The sequence below is a fragment of the Nicotiana sylvestris genome, chromosome 2 (genome assembly GCF_000393655.2).
Source record: "Nicotiana sylvestris chromosome 2, ASM39365v2, whole genome shotgun sequence".
Classification (NCBI taxonomy): domain Eukaryota; kingdom Viridiplantae; phylum Streptophyta; class Magnoliopsida; order Solanales; family Solanaceae; genus Nicotiana; species Nicotiana sylvestris.
Genome location: NC_091058.1, coordinates 86,582,850 through 86,599,298, shown reverse-complemented (window position 1 = coordinate 86,599,298; position 16,449 = coordinate 86,582,850). Strand labels below are relative to the sequence as shown.

Sequence of the window (16,449 nt, the reverse complement as noted above, 5' to 3'; positions counted from 1 at the left end):
TGCCCTATTGTATGTGATTGTTGTTTGGGTGAGGAAGAGTGTTAAAGCACAAAGGGCGATGCCGTATATTGTTTTTGTGAGAGAGTGTTAAAGCACGAAGGGTGATGTCGTGTATGAATTTGTGAGGAAGAGTTTAAAGCACGAAGGGTGATGCTGTTCTGCACGATGTACAATTCTGTGCCGATTATATTGATTATACGATGAGGAGAGAGTAAAAGCACGAAGGGTAATGTCGTACACATTTTCATTACTTGATTGCTTTAGTGAGGACGAGAGTAAAAGCACGAAGGGTGATGTCGTGCACATTTTTATTACTTGATTGCTTTGGTGAGGACGAGAATAAAAGCACGAAGGGTGATGTCGTGCACTTGTTTGATTTCTGATTCTTGTTGATAGTTGAGATACGGCGTTCCTCTTATTTACCCGCTGTCTTTCTATTCTTAATTGATGTTTCCTCGCAACACGTTTTCCCCTCTCATACTTGACTGTATATTACTGTTCTTCTTTTCCGCTGTATATAGTTAAACTGCACAGGTTTATTTGGTAGTCTGGTCCTAGCCTCATCACTACTTCGCCGAGGTTAAGCTGGGCATTTACCAACACATGGGGTCGGTTGTGCTGATACTACACTCTGCACTGTATGCAGATCCCGGAGCAGCAACTTTTGGACCTTAGTTTGGGTGGTTGCCTTTAGTCCATACGGAGATCCAAGGCAGTTCGCAGGCCCTCGCATCTCCCTCTATTCCTTTATCCTGTTTCATTTACTTATTTCAGAAACAGTGCATCATTTATCTTTCGGACTTTGTTTGTAGTAATCTTAGACCGTTTGTGAAGCGGTGACTCCAGTTCTGGGTAGTCTTGTTAAATAGTTGTATTGGACATACTCAGTAATTTTATTGTTTTCTTCCGCTTGTTATAAATTTCGTCGTCTTTAAGTTATTGCTCATAATTGTTAAAGAATTAAAAATGGAAAAGAAAGTAAGTTGTTCAAACAGTCAACTTGCCTAGCTCCCATTAGTAGGCGCTATCACGACTCCCGAGGGCGAAAAATTCGGGTCGTGACAACCTCTTTTCATAGATTCATTTTTACTATAATATATGATTAGTTTTCTCATTTTATATTTACTAAAAAATGAAAATACAAAAAAATATTTACTCATTCAAACTGGAGTTTTAAAATTATTTTACATTCATTCACTTTTACTTGGCACATTTTGACTTTTTACGCCCCTTAAGAAATAATAAATGAAGTGCATAATTTACCATGATACCCATATTAATTGATGCATATTTTATTGGATTTGAGAAAATGATTTGAAATGAGTAATAAATACTGTGGATATAATAGGAAAAAAAACTTTATCTTCTCTTGAAATGCGTAAAGTGTTAAGAAAAAATAAAAATTTATTTTTAATATACATGACAAGTAAAAGTGAACGAAGGAAGTACTTTTTTAGAGGACGTATAAAAGAGAAACACATAGTGATAATACGAGACAGAGTTCATAAATCCTGCTAGAGGTGTCAAAACGGGCTAGCCAGCCCAAGCCTCGTGGGCTTTTAAATTTGATGGGCTAGGGGGGCTGGCCCTCCATCTATATGGGCCTTAAAATTGTCGGCCCAGCCCAGCCCTAAGAGGTCCGCAGGCTAGGGCGGGACGGCCCTGCAATTTGTTTAGAAAAAATATTTTTTCAAATCATTAGATATTTCTTCGTGACATAATCTTTTAATCATATGAACGACTTCTGTTTATTTAGAATGTACAAGAATCTTGATATTTGACAAGGAATCTCGTAATTGAAATGCAAATTCTCTATATCTGCAGCTCTTCTTTTTTTAACGTTACATGAATATTCTTTTAGTATTTTTCTTTCACTTTCCTTAGGTTCAGGAATTGCATCAATAAGTTTATATGTTAAAGTTTTTTAATTTAGGTTTAACATTATTTGTTGATTTCATCATTATAGTCCATAAATTTTTAAAATTCATGAAATTTGCTAGTGTTGTTAATTTTCTTTGGTATTAAAACTTGACCTTTTTTATACTAAAGAGCAATTTAATAATTAATAATATATTAAAGTAACCAAACTGATTATTGGTCACTTAAAGTAATATTTTCTTTTGAAAAAAAATATTATTGGTCACTTAAAACTTTTCTAGTTCGTTGTTAGTTAAGCAAAAGAAAAACTAATCTTGTCATACTACACGCATGTCAAAAATATAAATTCTAGTTGATATGCAAGGGTAAATGAGCAATCTAAGATTGAAAAATGGGAATTATATATAATTAATATTTTTTAGTTTCTAGTTTTTTTTATATTTAAATTTGAATTTAATTAATTTTTGGCCCACGTGCCGGCCCAGGCCAGCCTCGGTCAAGCCTCAAGGGCCAGCGGGCTGACTTGGGTCGGGCTTATAAGCCTCAATTTAAATGAGCTAAAAAAAATCCCAACCCAACCCTACTTAAGTAGCGGACTGGATTAGGCTGACCTCACGGGCCAAACCCATTTTGACGGCTCTAGATCCTGCCCATGGTGCTTGCGCAGTTGTACCAAGCAAATCTTATTTTGTCTTGCTATGCGCACAAAAAAAAAGGTTGGACTTCCTCGCAGTAGCGGAGCCACATTAAAGCAGTAGCGGAGCCACATTAAAGCAAGGGGTGTTACGTGATACCCTTTCGCCAGAAAATTATACTATTTTTTTAGATAATTTTTTTATTTTATATATATTTAATATATGTTAACTCCGCTTACTTTTGCATATATCTAATTATTTATATTTTAACATCCCGTCCCAAAATTCTAGATTTGCCCTGCTTCCCCTAGCACTAACCAGTCATTCTACTTTTTCCACCTTAAAACCACTCGTTTTCTTTCTCTTCAGATAATTCTCGTTTGCTTATCTCCAAAGCTAACCGTTACACTCTTAGACATAGGTGAGAAAGAGGCGGGCAAACAAATGGCTCCGAAGAACTTGTCCTTCAAGGTTTGTTTTTCACCCACTGATGAACTGCCTTCATTTTTTCTCAAAGTTTTTGAGGTTTAACAATTAACACAATGCTCTGTTCTTATCTGAAAGTTAATGTTTCATGTTTGTTTCCTACAATTCTATGATATACTGAATGTAGAAGTAAATGACTAATGGTTCCATATGTTGAAAGATAATCCTGGGTTCTTCCTCCATGGCACGTCGGAAAATTCTAGCTGACATGGGTTATGATTTTACAGTTATGGTACGTCCAATTTTGCTTTTAAAAGTTTCTGTATTTTCGCTACAACTCGAATTTTATGGTCGCTTTAGGTTCTGGACCCGGTCTAAGTTTCCTAAAAAGGGGTTGTCTTTTCTAGTAGATTTTGGCTTAAAATCAAATTGTTTTGTGGATTAGACTGCTGACATTGACGAAAAGAGCATTAGGAAGGAAAATGCTGAGGAATTAGTGGTAGCTCTAGCAGAAGCAAAGGTATGCCACCTCCTTTCTTGAATTATTTGAACATTTTTCATGTCTTCTTCAGTTAATTTCACTAATGAAGTTGGTGGAAGTTTCCTAATGCCAAAACCTATTTTTGTGTAGCTAGAATAGGTTAGAACATTAATCGAATTTTATTATTATGCAAGCAATTTGAAACTTGAATGGAAGATCTTTGTAGTGTATCTGGTAGGATTTTTAAGTAACAGAAACTCTAGGTATAACGGCCAGGAGTTATCGTAGTGCAGTTCTGTGATGAATTCTATTAATAACTGTATAGCATATAATATCAATAAGAAGGTCAAATCCAAGATTCTGGTGATTGGATTAGATTTATTCTTGAGTGTCCCCTTGACATCTTTGGTGTCCCGGTGAAAGTTTTTAACCACTTCGCCCATCAATTATTTGAGTTATCAAATTGCCATTTGATGGTTGGGGACTATCAATAAATGGTTACTTCTCTTCTGTTGGCATTCGACTGATTCTGAGTAGTTCGGCTCACTATAATCAACTCATTTCTTTTCCTTCCATTCCATGACACTCTAGCATGCCATATAGATTGAGACGAGTGCCTAATATGTAATACATTGATATCATGTTCCAGTACTGTAAGAACAAGTCTTATGTTTGCTTACTGGACTTTTCTTCTTAGGCAGATGCTATTATGTCAAGGCTTGAAACAACTGATCATTTGGAGGAAAATACTCATCCCACTCTCTTGATTACTGCAGACACAGTATGTTTATTTCTCCACATTGCTAGGGAATACTTCAAGTACCATGGTATTGCTAATGACATGTAGTTCAAGTTATCTAGCAGAAAATTAAGCCATTTTCATAGTTATTTCAGTAATTGAATTGAGGGCTCACCAAAAACCAGTTAATGCTATTTTTCATTTGTTCCAAAAGTAGTTGGAGATATCGGCACATTTAGCAATAAACAAATAATAGCATTACATTATTTTAACTAAGTAACTTTGTATAGGAGAAGTCCTGGAAAAAGTGTCCACATTAGCTTGATGTAAATTCTTTTGTTAGATAAATGTTGCGAGCAGCTGATGCATATTGTAATGCCATTTTAGATTGACGTATATTGTGTGGTTAGCTAGTTTTTTTGTCTTTTGCTTTGGTCTCACGATTCATTTAAAAATTGGATGCTCCAGGCTTGCTCCGTGATGGGCAATCTTATTCAATATCACTGTTAAAAAGTATATTGCAAAAAATAGAGTGCTTGAGCCGTCTAATGAATTTTTTCTTGGATGAAAATAGATCTTTTTGGCTATATCTTACCTACATCTATTGGTATCGAGGTGGCGGTGTACCAAGGAATTATTAGAGAAAAGCCGTCAAGTAAGGAAGAAGCGCGCCAATTCATCAAAAGTATGTCTGCATTTGTGGTTGGCAGTTTCATCCAGTATCTTACGTATTACTCTTGTTTTGCCTTATTTTTGGACTTTAGTATTACCTGATGTTGCTTTTGCTCTGTTTTGTTACTATCTCGTTGTTGGTACTGCTTCTTTTCCATGAAATCTTCACTGCTATATTTCATTTTCTTGAATGTTGTGATTATGCTTGCGTGAGCAGGGTCTATCGGAAACAACCTCTCTACCTGCACAAGGTAAGGGTAAGGTTTGCGTACGCATTACTCTCCCCAGACCCCACTTGTGGAAATACACTAGTTATGTTGTTGTTGTTGTAGTTTCATCCAGTGTCTCAGCTGGTCAGGTTGTTCTTTTTCTTTACTAGCATTATTACCATTCTTCTTGTTATGAATTGCAGGCTACTCTGGTGGTCAAGCCACGGTTGTGGGATCTGTTGTGGTGACCAACCTCACAAAGGGGATAAGAAAAGGAGCTTGGGAAAGGTCAGAGGTATATCTTTTTCTCCAAGTGAAGTAATTCCTTGTGTTGGAGACTTTTGAAGTACAAATACGCATTTATACAGTACATTCTTGCTTAAATTGATATGTTCCAATGGTGACGTAGGCTTTGCTGCATCTGATGCATAAGCGTGTGTGATGTGCGAGCAAGGATTAAGGCGATGTGCCATTTTGAAGCTATTCAGAAATCCAACTATAGATATTAAATAAGTATATTAATGCTTATCCCAGGCGAAAAGAGTGAATGTTGATGGAAACTGGTTAATTAAAGCCCATCAGCATTAACTCTCTTCATCCATGAATATGTTTCCCTATATATACTTAACTTGAATGAAGACTTCCTTTTACTCTGACCATCCCAGTTTATAAGAATGCCAAAATGCTTCCGTTTTTATGTGCTTATTGGAACGCCAATACAATCTTCTCACAGCTCCCGGAATTGTTAGTTGGCTAGTTTTATGTTCTACATGCCCCTCCTTTTATTACTGTTGTGAACTGGTTCTTTCTTGATGGTGGGATGCAACATGATTTTGCTCACAGAACTTCTTGCTGACTTTGTTGCACATAATATGATTAGTTAACACGGAGTATACTGTTCTGCTGCTTAAGTGCAGGTATATTTCCATGAGATACCTGATGAGGTCATTGATAGCCTGGTAAATATGACAGTGTCCTTAAATATGGGATGTTCTTTACCTCCAACATTAACTTCTAGTGCTAATTGTGTAGATTGAGGAAGGAATAATACTTAATGTTGCTGGTGGTTTAATGCTTGAACATCCACTGACGTTGCCCTTTGTTGATACTGTGGTTCGTCTCTCTCTCATATAGTATATATTTAACTTTTGATGGGAGTGGTTATATGGTTATCCCTGAGCTATAAATTTGACATGATTCTATGTCACTCTCTGGAGGTTTCAATTATCTTACAGACTTCAAAAGTATTCTGGTGGACATTAATTCGAATAGGAAATATCAAACAGAATGCATGCATAATCATCAACAGCTCGATCAATATCTCTTTAACTTTTCAAGTGGACAGCTTATTGGTGTCGACAACAGGGAAAAGAATTCCACGATCCGTTGATTATACTCTTTCTTCCCATTTCTCTACAGATTGGAACTGCTGATCATGTCATGGGACTCCCAAGAAGTCTCACTGAAAAGCTTATTCAAGAAGCACTCTAGCTGCTGGGAACGAACACTCCTCACCCATTGCAAAAGATTACTCTCCCTAGATTTTCGAATTTATAATATTGTCTTTCTGAAGTGAAGGTTTGGAACATGCCGAAATGAAAAAGAAAGTCGTTTATCTTCTCTTACTCTATACCGCTTGCTTTAATGAACATATAGACGTTGTAGTTATCTTTAATATCACTAAAATACTATTCTTATGCTTTATATTAATTACTACTATTTACTAATTATAGGATTAAGCATGTCACCTACGTTTATACTTAAGGTAACACTTTGTCATGCATAAACACATGTTTTCCGTCTGTACCCGGCAATTTTCCTTGATGAAATTATTTTTAGTGTTTATTTATCTTGAATTTCGAAATATATTTCCTCCACGGAAAATATTCTCCACCGAAGTTGATTTCTTCTCGTATGCACTGAAGTTATTTTTCTTTGGAAGCACTTAAACTTTTACCTCCTATAATTTGTTTCAATCCTTACTTAGACATATTGTGTTAAACCTTTACTACCGAAGAACATCACCCGTCCATATATCGTGTAGTCAGTAGTATCACTTAATTTTACATCTAAACAGACATTGGGAAACGAATAATGATGATTTCAAAAGTTAAAATATTTTTCTGAAAACACGTATTCCTTCAAGCCAGTTGCCTAGGAATATAAAATTGCAAATTACACTGTTGCTTCAGAGCTGTTTCCTGCGTCTCCCCACCACGCTAAATAGTGGCCACAGTAGCTAATTTTCTGGAGTGATATTTGACCGAAATTTAGGAAGTTACTCCAAATTTCACCAGTGATCAACAAACAGATCACGGACCAAAATCTGATAATGCAAGGTCAACGTACAAAGTTCAAAATTCCTGACGGTTTGGTTCCCTTGAAAAGTTCCCAAAATCCATTGACTCAAAACTCCTCTTTTGGACATAAAACTTGGTTTGAAAATGTTGTTTGTTCATGGAATTTGACCAGTTTTTGAAAGAAAAATTTTCAACTTTCAAATATTAGTTTGGCCAGTTTTAGGTGCGAGTGTTTTCCTCTCACAAAAATTTAACTTTTATTCAATTAAAATGCATGTTCAAACACAACTTGAACTTTCAAAAGCTATATTTCAATACAACTTCTATAACCTTTTTTTTTCAAGTTTAACCAAATCTATGTCTAAACACCAGCTAATAATATAAGCGGGTATTGTAATTTGTAAATATCATCAAAGTGTAAACCCCGAAGGAAATTTTACCTGCTATACCAAACTATTACACCCCGTTTATTATAAACCAAAATAATTTCAAAATATTATTACTAATAACTACATTTTATATTTTATAATCAAAACAGATATTTATTTATACCTATCATTGAGGCATGAAATACGCCAATTATATTCTTTTCTCTCTCTCTTCCTTCTCTCTCTTCGAGCAAAAATAAACAAATCATGAATTCACGGAGACCAATAAAAATAAAAATGGAGGCAGATGGAGATGTAGCAATGGACGATAAAGCAAAGAGTATGAGAGATCTATTATCAAGTTTCTACTCTCCAAACTCCTAATTCTACTTCTTCAACGACGCCATTCAATGCTGCTTCTAATCGGTGTCGGCGTCATCATTCATTATTGGCTCAACTTCTTAGGCGAACAGATCTGGCATGGCTACGCCGGAGAAGATTTGAGGATCGAATTTTTGTTCGTCTCCATTTTTAATTTTAATACAATGTATACAATATTTTGCTTGGCCGGAAAACGCTATCTCCGGTGAACTTCCTTCTCTTCTTCGCTTTAGTCACATACAATGATACAAATACATTGCATTCTGTGCAAATACACTCAAATATATTGTATTTTTATATAAATACATTTTTTTCCTTGTATTTATGTATTTTGAAGGCTTGTATTTTTTGAATACAACTGAATATCACTGTGTTTGTAATTTTTTTGTTATTTGAATACAGTCGAATTGAATATAATGTATAATAGTGAATAATATGTGTGAATTGAATACAATGTATATAATCGAATTGAATAGAATGGTATACGCCATATTTCTTGATTTTTAATTATTTGAATATAGTTGAACTCAATATAGTGAAATTGAATACAATTCAATATTGCGCTTTTCGTTATTAAACACCCGTAATCATTATTTTTTCGGCAGATTACCTCATTGTATTTATAAATATAATCGCGTGAATACATGAAATACGGCACAGTAGTAGCGAAGTTCATGTAGAATTGATTTTGTTGAGTTACATTAGGAGTAATATACGCTAATTGTTCCTCTTTCTATTATTAAATCGCTGGACTCCCCTATTTTTTAGGCAAATTTTGCTACTGTATTTATGAATACAGTAGCGCAAATACAGTCGCGTAATAAATAAATAGTAGTTATGAAAAATAATTATATATATGGTAGCTTTAAAAAGTTAATAATCACTATACAATAGTGGTTTCTAAAAATTCCTCTTTCTCTAAATATTGCTATAAGGTACTCCCTCTGTTCCAATTTATGTGAACCTATTTCTTTTTTGGTCCGTTCCAAAAGAATGATCTCTTTCTAAATTTGATAATAATTTAGCTTAAACTTACAATTCTACCCTTAATGAGAAGCTTTTATAACCACACAAATACTTTGAACCCCTTTTTGACTTGTTTAGGACCACAAATTACAAAACTCTTCATTTTTTCTTAAACTTTGTACCCAGTTAAACAGGTAAAAATTGCACGGAGCGCCTATTTGGCCGCCCCCATTTAACCGATACCCATTTTTTAAAAAACTTTTAACTTGTACCCACTTTTTAAATAACTTCAGTCCCCTTTCTCCTCCTCCTTGCTTTGCAACTCTCTCGAATCATATATAGGAGAATCTCAATTAAGAACCTTAGGATGTTCTTCCCATGCAGTGATACTATATAAATGAACACTTTCTTCCTGGTCTCTCAATTACTAACAAAGGAATTGACAGATTCAAACAAAAATTAAAGAAATGCTAGATTAATGGAGGATTCGTGTCTTTATCATTGCCCAAGGAGCTTCTTTATCTTCATAAAGGATACATACTATCCATAGAGATCTGAAGGCGAATAACAATATTCTTCTAGACGGTAATGAACCTCAAATATCAGATTTTGGATTGTCGTATGTTTTTGGTGGAAAAGATTCAGAAGCTAAGACAAATCGAGTTGTTGGAACTTAGTAATCATACATGCAACCTTCCTGAGCACAAATAGTTCTTCTAGCACAAAAACTTCTACTCTAGAGTGAAAGTTCGCCAGTTACAAACAAAAACTTCAGCTTTAGAGCTGAAGTTCGACAGTTACAAAACAAAAACTTCAGCTCTAGAGCTGAAGCTTACAAACAAAAGAGCTGAAGTTTGTCAGTTACAAACAAAAACTTCAGCTCTAGAGCTGAAGTTCGACAGTTATAAAACAAAAACTTCAGCTCTAGAGTTGAAGCTTACAAACAAAAACTTCAGCTCTAGAGCTGAAGTTCGACAGTTACAAAATAAAAACTTCAGCTCTAGAGCTGAACTTCAGGCCTGGCTACTAGAATGCTGAAGTTTTGTGTGATTGCCTTTGTTACTTCAGTCCCGTATGCTGAAGTTATGCGAAAAAGTGGGTAATTGCAAGCGGGTACAAGTTAAAACGTGACACAAAAAGTGGGTATAGATGCAAATGCCTCGTTAAACAGGTTCACATAAATTGGAACGTAGTACTATTTTTAAGTGGGCTGTCATGCAGTATAGTATAGGCCCAATTCTATTTTCCAAAAATAATATAGGCCCATTTCAATGTTTCTCGGGTTCGCATCTGTCCATTGCACGACAGAGTGAACGCTCCACTGACCGGTGAACTGTAGATCTCCGGCGGACCTTTGGTTGACTGAGGTAACATTTCAAAGCAAGCTTGTTACGCAATTGCTCTCATCCTACTAGTTTCTCTTTGTGGCAGAGATACATGTAAAAAAAAAAATTGGGAAATGTTCCTTCATTTTATAATTTTATTTGATGAAAATAGTTGATATTTCACTGTTTTGGTGAGTTTTTTTTTTTTTTTTTATACTCTAAAGCAGCGTTTTTGAAGTTTGTCATTACATCTGAATAGTTCGATGAAATTCGTCTGCGGATGTCCGTTTTCTAGTTTTGTGGTAGATTTAATTTGCTTCTAGAAATGTTTTTCGTTTATTAGTCTTAGGTTAACAGCTACCTACTGTTTTGGTGAGTGTTAGTTTGTACACTTTGGAGCAGTCTTCATTGTCATGCCTCGGAGTTGCTCGACGAAATTCCTTAACGGATTTATTTGAATGTGATGCTTCTGAAATGAGAGTATGCTTCAATATACTAATTCGTAGTAGTTGGATAATTCTTTCTGTTTGCCAAGTTAGCTGAATGTTATTTCTGCTGACTTTAACACGTTTGTAAAACCCAAAACACATCTTGAGAATCCGCTTAATCTGTAATACTTGAATATCACCACAGAGTCCTCTTAAACTAGCCCACTTCAGTAGCTAGTCATGTCTTTGCATCTTGAGAAGGTTTAGAAACGATTGTTGTTGCTCACCATTCGAGCTTTTTAATTGGTTGTATATCTAATTGTAGGAGTTAATTATTTGAAACCCCCCTTAATTATATTACAAATCTGCATCGGAAGAAACCCCTGTTTGTCCCCTCTTCTCTCCACCCCCACCCTCGAAAAAATTCTTCCCCTTTCTTTGGATCAAAAAGGAAAATCACTTCGGTTGCCTTCCCTTCCTTGACTAGTTTTCCTTTGTATATGCAGTGACTATTCACATTGTTAGTCACAAAGTGGCATTGCATATCAGCATATCCTACTCAACTGTTGTAGTTGTTTTGACCAAGTATTAGTCACACACCATTAAGTTAGATGTCCTAAATCTCGTATTAATAGTAGGCATGCTTGCCTCCCTTAGTGGAAAGAGTGATCTTGTTGTATTTTTGTCTTGTTTTTTTCTTGTTTGGCCTATTCCTGTTCTATTATTGTCTAGTTTTTTTTTTCTTGTTTGGCCTACTGATGTAGTTTTCTTCATGTCATATCCTAGTTCGGCTGATCGATTAAATTCATCCAATGGAAGCTAAATTCTTCCGCTTTCTCAAGATTGTTGGAGTCGGTTTCAAGGCTAGGGCAGAATCTGAGGGTCGTCTCTTGTACCTTAAGCTGGGTTACAGCCATGAGGTTGAAATGACCGTGCCCCCTGCAGTTCGTGTCTACTGTTTCAAACCCAATGTGATTTGCTGCACTGGAATTGACAAGTATAGGGTACATCAGTTTGCTGCTTCTGTGAGGAGCTGTAAGCCTCCTGAAGTTTACAAAGGCAAAGGTATAATGTACATTGACGAAGTGATAAAAAAGAAGCAGGGGAAGAAATCAAAATGAGAACCTTTATTTCATGGTTATTTCTTGGGCTTGGGCTTTGTTCTCTTTTTGATGCTGGACAATTTCTCTTTAGGCATCCTTCCTATTCTAATTTTTTCTTTAGCTGCATGAATCCTTTAAAAAATAGTGGTTGAAGGTCTTCTACCATAGTCGCAGAAGTTGCTAAACTTCTCAATGACTATTCCTGTATTAGCTTTTTCATACTTTCAACAACTATAGAGAAGTGATGGACGGCGTTAATGAAATGTGGGTATTTGAATAAATGATCTGTGCTAAGAATTGCTTTCTTGGAACCTTAGCGTACGATCTTAGGTTTCCTGAATAACTCAAATGTGAAGTTCAGAGTGTTAAGATTGATTCTTGTAGGACTTGTAGATTAAAATATATATTTGTGCTCCGTTATATTGAATTGCAGGCTGTGGTCTGCTTCTTCCACAATTTGATTAAATGTTCTATGCAAAACATTGTTTCCATTGTTGGACGTGATCTTAGGTTGTCTGAGTGGTTCTCAAATTCAAAGTTGTCAGTCTGATTGATTTCTATGGGACCCGTAGTTTGAAATTTGTGTTGATTAATTATGCTTGGTGACATTTAAAATGAAGTGCAGTGTGTGCTTCTTCTTAATTTATCCTCTCCCTGCTGCCTGTAAACTTGTCGTATTCGCTTTGCAGTTGTCTTGAATTTAGAATATGTATTTGCTTTTTAGACAAAATAAAAAATTATGTTAGTTTTTAGTGTTTAATCCATGTATTACTAATATTCTTATTTTTATTTCACATTTTCCCGTTAAAAAAAAATAGAGGTTCCACATATGACATAACTTGTGTGTATGTACTATTACTTATGAATTACGAGGAAACCGGAAAAAAAAAGGCAAGCTGATTGGTTCTTTCTGCCACTGAAACATGTTTCTCTTGCTGTTTATATGTGACGAATATTTTCTTTTTTGTAGACAAAACAACAAAAAAAAACAAAAACAGGTCGCTCTTAGAAAAAGCAACTTACCCTAAAATATATTTAATTCAAAACCGCTGTATTTCCTCATCCCCCTTCCAATCGTTTTTCCATTTCTGTACAAACCAAGATGTAATTAGATTAAATCAAGCATAACTCGAAGCTTCAACAAGGGTACGAGAAGAGTAAGATGTACGCAGCCTTATCCCTACCCTGGAAGGATAAAAAAACTATTTCGTTAAGCCCTGAAACTCACTCATAAGGTATTTTAAAAGAAAAATTGTCTTTTTGTCCCTGGTTCTGATGAGATTTAACATAGAAGAAAAATAGAGGTACCACAAAATCCAAATATAATACACTTGATAACACAAAGAAAAAATGTAAGATTCACGAAGAGCTAACAAGCTGTATAATGGTGGTAAATTTGCGATTTTGCGATTTTCATGAACAATGAGTTGATTTCATCTACTTTTATACATTGCAATTAATGTCATGTTTGTATTTAAATACCCATCATAGCTTTTACATTCTTGTCTTAAACTTGATCCAAATTTTCATAATTTTTGTTATGATGTGGTCAGAAATTCCTCGTATACGGAAGTCTAAAGCAAGTGATATGGGAAAGGAAAGTAGTAAATTTCTTCAAGCTATGTGCCTTTCAATAATGCATTGTGAATACAAGTATCCAATAGGAATAGCTAGAATTTTTGTGTTAAAAGCAAAAGACACCTATTTTATTACAAAGTATATCTTAAAATATAATTTTACAAGAGAGGACTGAGCACTTCTAATTCAACTCCAATATTGGTGGCAACTTGTACCGACACATAGGACAACTTGGGTTTTTTAGGAGCCACGTCTCAATGCAGTCAAAATGGAAAGTGTGCCTACAAGGCATGCTGTAAACTTCCGAATTAGGTAAATACATCTCCATGCATATTGAACATATCTCTGTCAAATCATGGCCGTTTGGAACATTTACTTTCTGTAAAAACCGAATTATTGATCTTACTGCAGGCAGTGACTTAAATTCCCTCCTAGCTTTCTCAATTAGAGACACTATTAATTCCCTTTCGTAATTCTCATCAAAACACCTGCTTCTCCATTTACATGTTCCTCTCATCACAAGTTCTTGTACGTAATATTCTATCCATTGAAATTCTTCATACAAAGATGATCCCTGTCCAAATCGCTTGATTTTATCATAAATTTCTTCCCAAAGTATTTCTGCCAAATATTCTCTCTCTTTTGCAAGAATTCTTGATTTTGTAAGTTCAAATTCTTGAGGAGATACAGAGACTGGCTTAACAAATAACAGGTTTATATAGACTGTATCATCATCTTTGAAAGGAGGTGTAACATTCTCCACCCTACGTGCAAACTCCAAGATATGTTTGATCAAATCATCTTTGTCCTCCAAAATTTTGTCAGTTAGATCCCACTTAATCCTTTCTATTGAGTAAGGAAAATCAGTTCCCAAAAGAACTCTGTTAATAGTTTCCTCTGATAATGACTCATACTTACAAGCACACCTAGTACCAAAGTTGAACTCTTCGATAATGTTCTCATCACAGGTGTAAGTATGCATGGCAAATAGATTAATATCCAAGTTAAAGTTGTGACCTGAAGTGGCTGAAGCAGGAATATTTCTTATAATATTACAAAATAGGGGGGACACATAAATTTCACTGGTGGTTAATGGCTCCATTCCAAAAGCTTAAAAGTATAGGTTCTGAAAATTGAGTTTGACCATTTGTGTAGCCTGCATTAGAATTTATAGAGACAAAGGCTAGGGTTGATTTATTTGTTTTTTGTGTTGGATTAGGATTCCTTACGTCTAAGGATTTGTGAAGTTTAATATAGTATTTTCTTTTCCTTTTCGATTTCGGTTTCCCATTCCCTAAAGACTTGTGAAACAAAATTACAAATATGATAAGTTAATTACCACAAGTGTACGGACTACAATATTTGTGCTTTTCTTTTCTTTCTTAAAATAAGTTTTTGCCTTGATAATTTCCTAAAGGAAACTAGAAAAGTAAAGATCATGCCCCTATCCCCCCTATGATACCCGTCCTAACAAACTTAACTAGTCCTTCACTTGTGAAAAATGTCATGTTTAACCCTTTATTTGACAGATTCATCAAACACCATCTTGCATTTTTTTACCACACCAAATAATCGTCCAAAAGAAAATTGTTAAGGCGCATCGTCATATAGCATGATTTTGATTTTGACCCCTACGGTATATAGAAGTAGCAATTATGGTCCTCCATTCTAATTAATTGAGAAAGTTACACATTTGGCCTACCGGGCAAAAATAATTATATCTGCTAGCCAAATATACGAAACTATACACTAGTTATATATAAAATACGTATATTATATATTAATATATATAATAATAAAAAAATTCTGATAATTATTTTGGAGCGGCTATTCAATGTAATTTTTCCTAATAGATTGGTGTATTCGAATCTCAAATCCTTTATTAAAGATACGTCAAAATATGAGTTGTGTATTAAATTCAGGAACCTATTTCTACTTTCATATTGAAACTTATAAAAAATAAAATAAAATAATATCGCTTCGGAGCATGGTACCTTTTTATTGAAAAAATGACACTGTATTGCCGTTGTAAAAATAATAGTATATATATATATATATATATGTATGTATATGTATGTATGTATGTATGTATGTATGTATGTGTTTACATTGAAAATGGTAATTACAATTATTATTTAATTTTGTGGTTCTAAAAATATGTGATTTATTTTAATACTAGTTCTTAGGCAATAGATGTTAGTTGTGAGTAAAGAAAATAAGAAATGCAAATCAATAGGGCCACAAGACTGGACCTCGAGGCCTAGATGGGCTAATAGTAATGAACAATTGATGAAAAATTAATGATAATGAGGGCCCCAAAGATGGCCTTTAGTGGTTGATAATGAGCAATGATTCTGAAAAATATAAATTAACATAAATAGAAATGAAAAACAGAAACATAATTTTAATCCGAGCCCACTGAATTCACAATGCTTCCTTAAAGAATTTAATCCCCTTCTAGTACCCAAGGTTGTGGATTATTTCCTCCCAGGATAGAACGAATTACACACTGGTGTAGTGGTACTTCAAACCCAGTGTTTCAGCGAACACAAAATTCGATAGCAAATCACACTTACTTTTGCTTTTTTTGATGTTAAAAGTATGCAGAAGGAGGAGGAGAAACTCAGAAAACAGTATAGAAATTCTGAGCAGAATAAACTTGTATTTATAGCCAAAGTTGGGCTGAAATCTGAAGAGGTGCAACTCTTCAGAATGGATGTTTTTGCAAGACGGCCACAACATAAATGTCATAACAAAAATAGTTATTTACTCAACAATAAAGAGGGAAAATAAAGAGGAAAAATTGAAGAGGGTAGTTAATTTTCTGTTACCAAACAGAAAACGGAAAATTGGATTTTAATATTAATATTTTTGTTATTAAAACGGATATTTAATAATATTTCTGTTAATATTTTATTATTAACAAATAAATTTGGTCCAAAAAATTAATCAATCACAAT

The 16,449-nt window shown here is 34.6% G+C and overlaps 1 protein-coding gene and 1 long non-coding RNA gene across 15 annotated transcripts; both read left to right on the top strand.

The window, feature by feature from the left end:
• Positions 1 to 2,815: 2,815 nt before the first annotated feature.
• On the top strand, positions 2,816 to 6,765 carry LOC104223229 (uncharacterized). Of its 14 annotated transcripts, none has more exons than XM_070168048.1 (10): positions 2,816 to 2,984; positions 3,160 to 3,231; positions 3,385 to 3,459; positions 4,118 to 4,201; positions 4,775 to 4,844; positions 5,049 to 5,082; positions 5,244 to 5,335; positions 5,953 to 5,999; positions 6,073 to 6,153; positions 6,460 to 6,765. In XM_070168048.1, the coding sequence occupies exons 1-10, from the start codon at positions 2,958 to 2,960 to the stop codon at positions 6,529 to 6,531; spliced, it is 654 nt and encodes a 217-aa protein (XP_070024149.1). In that variant the 5' UTR covers positions 2,816 to 2,957; the 3' UTR covers positions 6,532 to 6,765. The 14 variants fall into 14 exon arrangements, 12 of the variants coding, with proteins under 12 accessions (XP_070024149.1, XP_009772917.1, XP_009772916.1 ...); XM_009774615.2 differs by having other exon boundaries at positions 4,734 to 4,844; positions 5,958 to 5,999; XM_009774614.2 differs by having other exon boundaries at positions 4,734 to 4,844; positions 5,049 to 5,088; positions 5,958 to 5,999.
• Positions 6,766 to 10,284: 3,519 nt separating this feature from the next.
• Positions 10,285 to 12,192, top strand: LOC138886355 (uncharacterized). Its single transcript, XR_011405046.1, has 2 exons — positions 10,285 to 10,422; positions 11,595 to 12,192. It is a non-coding gene; the product is annotated as an uncharacterized lncRNA (long non-coding RNA).
• Positions 12,193 to 16,449: the final 4,257 nt, after the last annotated feature.

Bases quoted from the DNA above. Each gene is read 5' to 3' on its own strand.
- LOC104223229 (XM_070168047.1), top strand. From the start codon at position 2,958: ATGGCTCCGAAGAACTTGTCCTTCAAG. The intron at 3,460-4,117 runs GTATGCCACCTC...TTTTCTTCTTAG, and splicing joins TAGCTCTAGCAGAAGCAAAG to GCAGATGCTATTATGTCAAG. The intron at 4,248-4,733 runs GTATTGCTAATG...GGATGAAAATAG, and splicing joins GGAATACTTCAAGTACCATG to ATCTTTTTGGCTATATCTTA.